This window comes from Haliotis cracherodii, unplaced genomic scaffold, assembly GCF_022045235.1.
Source record: "Haliotis cracherodii isolate W230 unplaced genomic scaffold, xgHalCrac1.p SCAF_5, whole genome shotgun sequence".
Lineage (NCBI taxonomy): Eukaryota > Metazoa > Mollusca > Gastropoda > Lepetellida > Haliotidae > Haliotis > Haliotis cracherodii.
The window spans coordinates 70,541,383-70,554,231 of record NW_027266308.1 but is presented as its reverse complement, the minus strand read 5'-3'; the positions used below and the strand labels follow the sequence as shown (position 1 = coordinate 70,554,231).

Genomic DNA, 12,849 nt, shown 5'->3' with positions numbered 1-12,849 from the left:
TTATGTAAAATGCGTGCGTGCGTGCGTGCGTGCGTGCGAGCGTGCGTGTCGATTTGATCATAAAAAAACTTTTTGTTTCTATGATCATCATCAGTAGTACAGTACTACTTTGTCATAAGCAAATGCTGTAGGTGACACCAACCTCTGCTGCTCCATTTGGAGGGAGATGCGCCTTCCCATGAATGATCTCCTGGCCCGTCTGGTTGTCAAACACTCGCCATGACACTTTCTCAAGCCCGCTGTGGTCGTCATAACTCTCCCACTCTATGCTTTAAGTAGTGTCATGGTAAATATATATGTTATTAATCACCAAACAAAACTAAATGTTCTTATACTTCCATTATGCAGAAAGTGATACTCTTTATTCACTGTGTCATAGATAGTAGAACAATTTTAAAAACACAAAACGATTAGCGTCTGAAAATCAGGGGTGATGGGTGCTCGTAAAGGGTAAGTGTTTGTTAGTTGCCTATACCCCACAGCAGTACGTTACTCACGTCATAGTGCTCAGCTCTTCAATCTTGTGTACGCTGACATTGAGTCTGTCACCTCGTGTCAGCCACAGATTTTCTATGATGGGAGGCGATGTGTCAATGTGAACCGTCACTGTCTCCTCCAGATACTCCTCCCTTAAGTCATAAGCCCGGATCCAGAAGCGGACAGAGTCACCGTCGACCAGAATTGGCGAGATTGTGTGAGACTGGTTCAGGTAGAGGCTACTAAAGTCTGAGTCATTCAGGTGCTCTAGGATTGTGTTTCCTCCTGCATGGTCTACTTGGAAGCTTACTCGGTAATCCACAATGGCTGAAAGCAACACATTCCATTACAGAAACGTAATGATGTTTAGTTAAAAAACATCATTGATACTCCAAATAAACGCATTGACATAACACTAACCCACGAAAAGTCGTTCTCACCTTGTACATTGGGAACGTGTTTTACTCCTCTAGAAAATTCATTGTCATCATACACAGTATCAACGTTTGACACTGGTATTGCGGCCTCAAGCCACTTGTTACCATGGTGAAGCGTATTGATGTAGTGATTTTCCCAGTCGATGTTGACCGAGTCTGATGTCCACTGCCACTCCCATGAAGATGCCTCAGCAGCTGATGTCACACGTAAGACAGAATTGGTTGTCATCTCTACCTTGGACTCTTCATCTGAGATGACTAGCCTTCTGCCTGATCTACTATTTCCTGCCTTGTCATAGGCAGTGATTTCTACAGAGTACAATCCAGTGCCCGGCAAAGTAATGTTACCAGCATTCTGGAAATTAAAAATATAACCATGGAAACATAAAACATTTAGCCAAGAAGGTCTTTTAACTAATGTTCGACATTTATGGAAAGGAAGCATTAGTTAACACCATAATTCAAAGTAAATGCTATGTAAACTATAATTACCAACGAGTCATTGAAGTCTTTAGTAGCAACTTGTTTCTTCACTCTGACACCTCCTTCGTGGCTACTGTACTCCATTTCAAAAGCTGAGATGACATAATGATGTAGTTTAGCTGTGTCATCCTTCCATCCATCCCATTCCAGTTCAACTACAGTCTGAAAGGGGTCATCATCAAGAACTGAGCATATCAAGGAACTGCATGTCTGGTTACCGGCATCAGACCATAAATACTTACATTTAATGCAAATTGTGTGAATGGTGATTACTACCGACAGGCCAGAACATGCGTACCTTTTTCCCAAACACCTGGTGTCATCACTAATTTTCAGTTGTCCATTCATATAATATCACAAGATAACCTAGACTGGTTAGTCTCTTGCAACTGATAATGTATATTTACCAGTTTTCCTTTGGAAAAATATGACATCAATTACAAATTAAATCAGCTTCAAATACTGAAAACTATGAAAATACATTATTCTAATGCAATTCTGTTGCACACTTGTAACACAGATAATGACACAGTATATGTACATTGATTATAACTCTTCCGCAAGTCGAAGTTGTATACTAAGTTGTACTACTATCACAGGTTGTGGATATGTTCAAGATTTTGGCTCCCAAAAGAAGAACACATTCCCAACCGAATATGTCGACTTCTTGTTCACTTCATCCATTGTAACACTCATTCCGTCGCCAATACATACAGATCCGCCATTCTTGCATTTCAAGAATGAAACGAGATTCGTCACTGAAATAAATGCTATGAGAAATGTTCGGAAAACAACTGATGATGTAAACGTTGCCAGTGCAGCAACTGAAAATAACACAATGTTGATTCCGGCAGCACATAAAAGACATAGTCAGATTCGTACAGTATACACTGCTTTCAAGTGGAGAATGTTTTATGATTATGAGAATATGTGCTGCTGTGTACGTTGCAGTCGTGTTGGAAAACTGTTTCTTTTGAGGTACATTATTGCCGATACCGTGACCAAAGTAGGGAAATAATTCTTCTCTAGGTGCTGTTGAAATGGCTTGACAGAGATTGTAATTCACCTGCTTCAAGTCTACAAACAGCTTCATTTCACGCATTATTTTTCAGTCGGTGCATGACAATTTTCAGAATTCATTTTGCTTGCCGAATCATTTGTGACCATGACATGTGTCATAAACATCCCCAAGAAACCCAGGATTTGGGAGTGAAAATTGTTTCTCAGTTTCCCAGGAAAACGAATGAATTAATAGTAACTCTATCAAAAACAATAATTCCATTTTGTGATGAAAAAGTGGGTTTTTTCTAGCAGTTTTACATGAAATACTTTCAATCCAAATAATATGTATATTATTAGTATTACCGCCAGTGCTATATCTTTGGGGGACAGCATAGTATTGAGACGAAACATTAAAAGTGGCTTTAGGTACAAAATAAATGCTTTATGTGCAAAGTGTGTGAGTTGTTGGTTCTTCGGGAAGGGCAGGACGTGCTTTGGGGGTAAGGGGGTAAGACATTAAAACAAAAAGTAGGCTTTTCCATGGGCACCAACTGTTGATCTGTTTCTTCATGCATATGAATCAGAATTTTTGCTGGGATTGGAAAAATCAAAACAAGTTAATTTGGCCAAGAATTTAAGCTTCGGGTATAACGATGATCAAATATTATGTGATAACCACCAAATGGCCATTTCACTTCAACTGATTTACCCACTTGAACTAGAATTAAAGCGGATCAGTGCGACCGCTTCATCTGTTTCGTATTTAGATGAATACATAAAGATTCAGTGTGACAAAACACTATCCTCAAGACTGAATTACAAGAGGGATCACTGCAGCTTTCCAATAGTCAACTATCCCAATATGTCAAGCCATATTCTTGCAGTTTCAGCCCTTGGGGTCTACATTTTACAACTTTTCAGGTACTATCGAGCATGCTCTTTCTATCAAGAATTCAAAGAGCGCCATACAACTCTTGGCCCAAAGGGGTTTTTTTTATCAAGGTCACAATATTCAAGACCTCAGTAAAGCTTTCAAAAGGTTTCATGGTAGATATGTGGAAGATATTTCTAAATTTGACGCATCAGTGTAAAAGAATGATGCAAATCCCTATTTTGACTTGTACCATCTGTTTCCGTGCTTTTTTCAGATGAACAATTGACTTGCCTTTGCATGCGTTTGTGATTGGTGTCGGTTTTGTCGATTTTATTTACCCTTTTTGCAAACACATTCATACTTTATTTACATTTTAACTGCACTTTTGCATTTTATGCCCAATTGAATCTGTACCCTTAGACAATGGTTATTTTTCTAGCTTTGACGTTATATATTCAACTTTCCAATAGACAAATGTCCCACCAATCGACATTTAACAAATTTTGTACAGTCGATCATGCTGTTTCTGCACGGATTCCAAAGGCCAATCAAAAGATGCGATGTATTGATTAACACCGCATCAACAATACTGCACATATTCGCAGCGAGTCAAGACCTTAGTAAAGTGTAATGGTGCATAAATAGGAACATTTCCAAATTTGATACATTTCCCTATATTGACTTGCACTATGTGTTAAATGGCTGATACCCTCCTGCAAACATCTGGTACCATCACTATTTTATAATTATTCATTATCGAATTGCATATTCTACAAAGGGATTAACATGCGAGTGTGTCTAGAATGTTATTGATCAGTCAGCTAGACAATCACAATGTAGCATCACACGCACAATGTTATAGCTCAGTCAGCTAGACAATCACAATGTAGCATCACAATCTCAATGTTATAGATCAGTCAGCTAGACAATCACAATGTAGCATCACACACACAATGTTATTGATCAGTCAGCTAGACAATCACAATGTAGCATCACAATCACAATGTTATAGATCAGTCAGCTAGACAATCACAATGTAGCATCACAATCACAATGTTATTGATCAGTCAGCTAGACAATCACAATGTAGCATCACACGCACAATGTTATTGATCAGTCAGCTAGACAATCACAATGTAGCATCACATGCACAATGTTATACATCAGTCAGCTAGACAATCACAGTGTAGCATCACACGCACAATGTTATTGATCAGTCAGCTAGACAATCACAATGTAGCATCACAATCTCAATGTTATTGATCAGTCAGCTAGACAATCACAATGTAGCATCACAATCACAATGTTATTGATCAGTCAGCTAGACAATCACAATGTAGCATCACACGCACAATGTTATAGATCAGTCAGCTAGACAATCACAATGTAGTATCACACGCACAATGTTATTGATCAGTAAGCTAGACAATCACAATGTTATTGATCAGTCAGCTAGACAATCACAATGTAGCATCACACACACAATGTTATTGATCAGTCAGCTAGACAATCACAATGTAGCATCACACGCACAATGTTATAGATCAGTCAGCTAGACAATCACAATGTAGCATCACAATCACAATGTTATTGATCAGTCAGCTAGACAATCACAATGTAGCATCACACGCACAATGTTATTGATCAGTCAGCTAGACAATCATAATGTAGCATCACATGCACAATGTTATAGATCAGTCAGCTAGACAATCACAGTGTAGCATCACACGCACAATGTTATTGATCAGTCAGCTAGACAATCATAATGTAGCATCACAATCTCAATGTTATAGATCAGTCAGCTAGACAATCACAATGTAGCATCACAATCACAATGTTATAGATCAGTCAGCTAGACAATCACAATGTAGCATCACAATCACAATGTTATTGATCAGTCAGCTACACAATCACAATGTAGCATCACAATCACAATGTTATAGATCAGTCAGCTAGACAATCACAATGTAGCATCACACGCACAATGTTATAGATCAGTCAGCTAGAAAATCACAATGTAGCATCACACGCACAATGTTATTGATCAGTCAGCTAGACAATCACAATGTTATTGATCAGTCAGCTAGACAATCACAATGTAGCATCACACGCACAATGTTATAGATCAGTCAGCTAGACAATCACAATGTAGCATCACACGCACAATGTTATAGATCAGTCAGCTAGACAATCACAAATAAGCATCATACGCACAATGTTATAGATCAGTCAGCTAGACAATCACAATGTAGCATCACAATCACAATGTTATAGATCAGTCAGCTAGACAATCACAATGTTATTGATCAGTCAGCTAGACAATCACAATGTAGCATCACAATCTCAATGTTATAGATCAGTCAGTTAGACAATCACAATGTAGCATCACACGCACAATGTTATAGATCAGTCAGCTAGACAATCACAATGTAGCATCACATGCACAATGTTATTGATCAGTCTGCTAGACCATCACAATGTTATAGATCAGTCAGCTAGACAATCACAATGTAGAATCACAATCACAATGTTATAGATCAGTCAGCTAGACAATCACAATGTAACAACACACACACAATGTTATTGATCAGTCAGCTAGACAATCACAATGTAGCATCACACGCACAATGTTATTGATCAGTCAGCTAGACAATCACAATGTTATTTAACAGTCAGCTAGACAATCACAATGTAGCATCACAATCACAATGTTATAGATCAGAAAGTTAGACCATCACAATGTAGCATCACACGCACAATGTTATAGATCGGTCAGCTAGAAAATCACAATGTTATTGATCAGTCTGCCAGACAATCACAATGTTATTGATCAGTCAGCTAGACAATCACAATGTTATTGATCAGTCAGCATCACAATCACAATGTTATAGATCAGTCAGCTAGACCATCACAATGTAGCATCACAATCACAATGTTATTGATCAGTAAGCTAGACAATCACAATGTAGCATCACATGCACAATGTTATAGATTAGTCAGCTAGACAATCACAGTGTAGCATCACACGCACAATGTTATTGATCAGTCAGCTAGACAATCACAATGTAGCATCACAATCACAATGTTATAGATCAGTCAGCTAGACAATCACAATGTAGCATCACACGCACAATGTTATAGATCAGACAGCTTGACAATCACAATGTAGCATCACAATCACAATTTTATTGTTCAGTCAGCTAGACAATCACAATGTTATTGATCAGTCAGCTAGACAATTACAATGGTATTGCTCAGTCAGCTAGACAATCACAATGTTATTGATTTGTCAGCTAGACAATCACAATGTTTTTGATCAGTCAGCTAGACAATCACAATGTTATTGATCAGTCAGCTAGACAATCACAATGTAGCATCACACGCACAATGTTATAGATCAGTCAGCTAGACAATCACAATGTAGCATCACACGCACAATTTTTATTGATCAGTCAGCTAGAAAATCACAATGTAGCATCACACTCACAATGTAGCATCACACTCACAATGTTATTGATCAGTCTAGCTGACTGATCAATAACATTGTGTGTGTGATGCTACATTGTGATTGTCCAGCTGACTGATCTATAACATTCTGCGTGTGATGCTACATTGTGATTGTTTAGCTGACTGATCTATAACATTGTGATTGTCTAGCTGACTGATCAATAACATTGTGCATGTGATGCTTCATTGTGATTGTCTAGCTGACTGATCTATAACATTGTGCGTGTGATGCTACATTGTGATTGTCTAACTGACTGATCTATAACATTGAGATTGTGATGCTACATTGTGATTGTCTAGCTGACTGATCAATAACATTGTGATTGTCTAGCTGACTGATCAATACCATTGTGATTGTCTAGCTGACTGATCAATAACATTGTGATTGTCTAGCTGACTGATCAATAACATTGTGATTGTCTAGCTGACTGATCTATAACATTGTTATTGATCAGTCAGCTAGACAATCACAATCTTATTGATCAGTCAGCTAGACAATCACAATGTTATTGATCAGTCAGCTAGACAATCACAATGTTATTGATCAGTCAGCTAGACAATCACAATATAGCATCACACGCACAATGTTATTGATCAGTCAGCTAGACAATCACAATGTTATTGATCAGTCAGCTAGACAATCACAATGTAGCATCACACGCACAATGTTATTGATCAGTCAGCTAGACAATCACAATGTTTTTGATCAGTCAGCTAGACAATCACAATGTTACTGATCAGTCAGCTAGACAATCACAATGTATCCAAAATGAAATTTGGCCTAACAACAAGGCAGGCAGCAACATAAATTACCTACAGATAATTTGTAAAATTTGTCGGTGATGGCGTTTTGTTGTGACAATTATAACATTGTTGTTACTGATATGACTAGAGTCTAGCACTATTTTTACCTTGAATGTTGTTTTAGGCACTGTTAGTAAACTGTCACTGCAGCCCCCAACTTCACTGCAATGGTAGGGTTGAACAAAATCATATCCTATCCTGACGTTGACGTCCTGGCTGTTGCTTTTGTAGAACTCGGTTCTCAGCTCATTCGTTTCTATGTTGCGAACTTTTACATAACCACCATTCGTGGATGTAAACTTGAATGTCATCCTGAATCAATAAATTAATATAGTCAAATGAGTTTATCAGTGCTTAATATCTCAAATGTCACAATTGAATAAATTTGATACATTTAGTCAATTTGAAAACAATGTGTCATCATAGCTTGAACCAGACATGTGTTGCTGAAATTCTTCAAAATAAAGTATTCCATCAAGCACATTAAATACTAAGTGTGGGTAGTAAACATTGCTGCTCACATATCTCCTGTCTTCAGTACTTTTGGGAATGCACTTCTGTCACTGATCTCCATGGTACATCTCACCACACTCTGGTGTGGATCAGTCTCTGACTGCCCATCACAGGGATAGAGCAGGTCGATGATACTAGAACCATCTGAAATTAATTCCGAGTAGGATTTCAAAGTATATGGACATATTCCTGTTGGGGTGGTTAATGGAATGTACATATAACACATTTCTATCAAATAAATGATGCACATACCTCTTTCTACGCTATACTGAATGTCAACTTTGACAATACCGACGCTATAGTCTTCAATGAATCCATGTCTCTCTGGAACAACTCCTGACTGAATAAACTTGGTTTTGAAGTCATATGTGAGTTTTGTTATATCTTTAAGATTCGTCCATGACGCTTCTTGTGTTTTGACGATGTTGGGGTCCAGAGGTGCCTCGGCCGTCTCCAACCCACTGTCTGACACCGACAGGTGGTTCCACAGCAACACAGGCCGCTCCTCAACTGAAACACAAATGAACATGGGAAGTCGCCCGTTTAGCCTTTCACTGTATGTGGAATGCGAAATGTGCATAATGTTATATGGTTTTGCTACATGTTGAAGTTACATTGAAAACATACCCTTGCTACACAACCATCCAATATTAATATATACACCTAGATATTAATTAAGCACTTCTAGGTTTGCAGTCATACCTGTACAGCACGTTATCATTCGCGTCAAGTCTGAGCTATGGTTGAGAATTAAATGAATTGTGTAAGACGAAACTCTTGACAACTGCAAATGCAGAGAATGATGCAAATGTTCAATGTTACAATTGCACTAATAACATAGTTGCAATAGTACTCTAAATTAGCAAAATTGATAATCATGAAAACTATGTATCTTGGAAGTTCCATGGTCAGGTATGAACGATCATAACTGTCAAAAAACGTCCATTGTTACCTTACAAAGATGACCACGATCCTGAAAATCAATAGCGAGTATATATGCCCTGGATGATAGATTCTACCCTGCTCCTCATTCCTCCAGTGAGTCTTCTGATACGATCAAGAGGTTACTGCTGCCACTCCAGATACAATGCAGACTTTAAAGCTGCCAGATTCTATACTGGTGGATCCATTGCCTGCGGCCGACGTACAAGAATGTCCCAAACATTTTCCAATGGATTCTAATCTAGACTCATAGTGGGCCATGGCAAAGTGGCAATGGCGTGTCCTTGTAAAAATGCAGTCACAGCACTCGCCGTTGATATTGCCTCACGCTTCTACCATGTCCTGTTTACAGTCATTAGAAATAACTCCCCACACCACGACGGAGCCTACACCATACAGAACTCTTGATACAAAGATACCTGGGGGTGTACGCAGTGTTTCTGCCTCTCCAAACCCGCATTCGCCCATCTACGACATGCAGCAGGAATCTGTTTTCATGAGACCAACTGATCCGTTGGTATGTCATCAGAATCTAATGACGTCGAGCAAAACCACAAGCCAATCGAAGTATTTGATAATGAGTAGTTAACAAGGGAAGTATGATGACCCTTGTGACTGAAACCCAAATGATTTTAGCAGGTTTCAGAGAGTTCTGGTAGATAACGCCTGTCGTCAAGCCATTGTTCTTTTAGAGCTTTACTCGTAGCAAAGGGCTGTTGCCTGTTAGAGCCCTGTCTTCCCATACTGTTGTAGTCAAGGGTAGCCCTGCTCCTTGACGGTCCTTTACTTCACATGTCTGTCGGACTCATGGCTCTGCATGAATACATGTGTCATGCATGCCAATAATTGGCCAACATGATGCATGCCACGATTACATGTGCCGACTGAGCAATAATTGGCTACTTGCCACATTATATACCCTTAGTTGCATCAATATCAAAGAGTTTTTCCTGAAACTCGAGGATATGCATCACCCTCATCAGTCTTTGTGTTTGAGAGACCCAGTCAGTTATTGTCATGACTTTCCTGAGACAGACAGCCATTCTATAAATTAGTGTAATCATACTTGTTTATCATATTGCAATAATAAAATCACAAATCTAACCCTTAAATATGTGCTATTAAGCAGACAACACACCTGTCTGGCAGTTGAGACCACCGAATCCAGTGGAGCACTTGCAGTTGTCTGCCAGCTCGGCTTCACAAGTTCCTGGATAACACCATGTGCTGTTTAACCTCCAGGAACACGTCTCTGTTCCAATGAAAAAAATGTTTACTGTTCTAATGTCCAGTACAATCATATTTCTACCGTTTTATTGTTTCTTAATTTATTTGACAGGACTTACGAAGACAAGCTCGAGAATCACTCGAGGCGATGTATGCCCGTAAACCTGGAGCTTCCTGTACAACACCTGTACATCTGGAACATGTCTGGCCATCAGTGTACGGACATTCCTCCACATCGCAGTGCTTTATGCGAGGACAACCTGAAGTACAAAAGGACATGCTGAACATGGGAAAAACTTTCAGCTCATCTCTCAAGGTTTACAATGTGGTATTTTTTATTTCTTCTGACAGCTTTATTGTGTGAGTTTAAAATTAACTGCTCATAAGACATGTACATAAATTCGTCTCAGCTTAATATTGATAAAACAAGCATTTTGGGATTATTATTATAATAACTATTGTTGTCGTTATTTACAGATTTACAGCCTTCTGCATTATCCAGATTGTCAGACAGGCTGTATTGCTGGCAGCAAACCCGGGCACTCTCTCAATATCAGGTATTGGGAGGTACCAAACCTAAGGGGAGTTGGACTTTAGACTTGACATTTCGAAAGTGAGGTCCGCATATTTGCCAAAAGTTTCCTGAATCTTGTCAATCACATTAGTGACAAAAGGAACAGAAAATTCAGTGATCCAGATGATATTTCATTGGATTTATCGAATAGGACAAGATCAGGTTTGTTAGCTTGGATAGGCTTGAGGCTGTATTCGGGCCTAGTCCAAAAACTTTTGTATTTATCATTTTCCATGACGTTCTAAATGTTTGAAGTAGCTTTATGAAATACTTGTAAAGAACACTTTAGTTTCCAGTGAATACAATATGGACTAACATATTGTGTATTTAAGACAAACGCCTCTTTGTTCTGAAGATTTAATACTATCCATTGTTTCAACTTTAGATCACTGATATAAAAGGGGTATATGTCTTTGGCATGATAGAGCTTGGAATTTATATTTAAACAACTTAAATAAAAGTGTAATAAAGCTCTTCCAGAGCCCATTGCACGATTGTGTTCTATTAGTAAAAACGGGATGTAATCTGGTGAAAATGGGTTTTTCAGTAGCTCGGTAGGTTATACTTATATCATGTGTGAAGATTGGCATAGTTTTCTATGCACTGGCGTCTAAGAGTCACATGGGCGTTACATACACGAAAATACTATGTATGGAATACGCCACAGTACAAATGATACTAACGGTAGCATTCCCTCTTCTTGTCGTTGAGCCTGTAGTTGTAGTCGTCATTTGACACAAAGCAGCTGTCACACGTCACGCAGCGTTGACTCTTACAGTATGCAATGGCTGAGCATTCTGAAAAACATTTTATCTTTTTTAGGAACATGTGTGTTGAAATAAACTTAAGATATACATATGTACACATGTGAACTTTAATCCTAGCACACATAAAGAGATCAGCTTGAAATCATAACAATTTGATTTCAAAGAGATATATGCAAACATGTCCAACTGTCACTTTCTGAACACATAATGTGTGGTAACTATGTCTGAGCAGATTAATGAAGGGATCTGGTAGCTTCTTACTTTCAGATCATGAATGAACAGCAGATAATTGTTTTTGAACCCATCTCTGTGCAGTATTTCATCAAGTGACACAAAACGTTTCAAACCTTGTCCTATTTTCATAACGGGTCCTGAATTCAAAGATAACTTTACAGCTAAAACAGACCGCACAAAACCTTTTGGAGACCTATTATGTCAGACTAAAAACGTCATATATGTTTTTTATAAGTATCCCCAGAGAAAAACATTGGATTCGACTGCAGTGCCATATTGATCTAATGACCAAAAAAAGACTTTGGGAGTCTTTCTAACCAATGATCTCATAACGTCAATGTCGGTTTCTAGCACCCTAAAGACGTCTACGTAGGCATAGTGACAAGAAAGGAACAAGGTAGGAACGAAACTATTCAACCTTTCCTGATGGATTGGTCTACAAACAGTATCGACAAGAGGGTATAGGTCTTGATGTTACGTTGAAACGTTGGGAAGCTAAATCATACAAATACCACATGTTCTTGAATTTGAAATTTCCAAACAATGGAATTGATGCCTAAAATTCAAGTAACATTCTCAGACAAAATTCATTTTCCCAAAATGTCCCACAATATTTCGAATGTCAAGAACCATTACCGACACCATTTCTTCCATGTTGTTCAATTATAGGAACGTGTGCTAGAACTTGGACTTCGCAGCTCATGATGTAAATTCCACTTTTTGTGACTGACAAGAATCTTCATACTGCAAACGACCGCCTCCTTGGTCTTATGGTAGGCGTCCGCCCGGAGAGTCCGAAGGTCCGGGACTCAATCCCCGGCCGTGTCATACCAAGGGGCATTAAAATATGATACTTGTTGTTACCCTGTCTGGCGCTCGGCATTAAGGGGCTAAAACAAGGACTGGTCAGCTCAGAGTCAGTATACTGTGTTTGAGTGGGTATTCATGTTCAACTGCGGCATGGCATGGGCTTGCACTATGAAATCGGCATCAGGGATTAGTACAAGC

General features: G+C 38.8%; 1 protein-coding gene across 1 annotated transcript in view; it reads right to left on the bottom strand.

The window, feature by feature from the left end:
• The window catches only part of LOC139443883 (uncharacterized), a gene marked incomplete at its 3' end in the record, with an annotated part of 77,630 nt that overhangs the window by 55,231 nt on the left and 9,550 nt on the right, over positions 1–12,849 (bottom strand). The window contains exons 7-16 of the mRNA XM_071224772.1: positions 11,524–11,637; positions 10,386–10,526; positions 10,178–10,249; positions 8,350–8,607; positions 8,106–8,241; positions 7,692–7,896; positions 1,407–1,559; positions 918–1,269; positions 498–804; positions 143–269 (exon numbers count right to left, since the gene is read on the bottom strand). Coding sequence (XP_071080873.1) covers positions 143–269; positions 498–804; positions 918–1,269; positions 1,407–1,559; positions 7,692–7,896; positions 8,106–8,241; positions 8,350–8,607; positions 10,178–10,249; positions 10,386–10,526; positions 11,524–11,637 — 1,865 coding nt within the window. The remainder of the gene's footprint in view (positions 1–142; positions 270–497; positions 805–917; positions 1,270–1,406; positions 1,560–7,691; positions 7,897–8,105; positions 8,242–8,349; positions 8,608–10,177; positions 10,250–10,385; positions 10,527–11,523; positions 11,638–12,849) is intronic.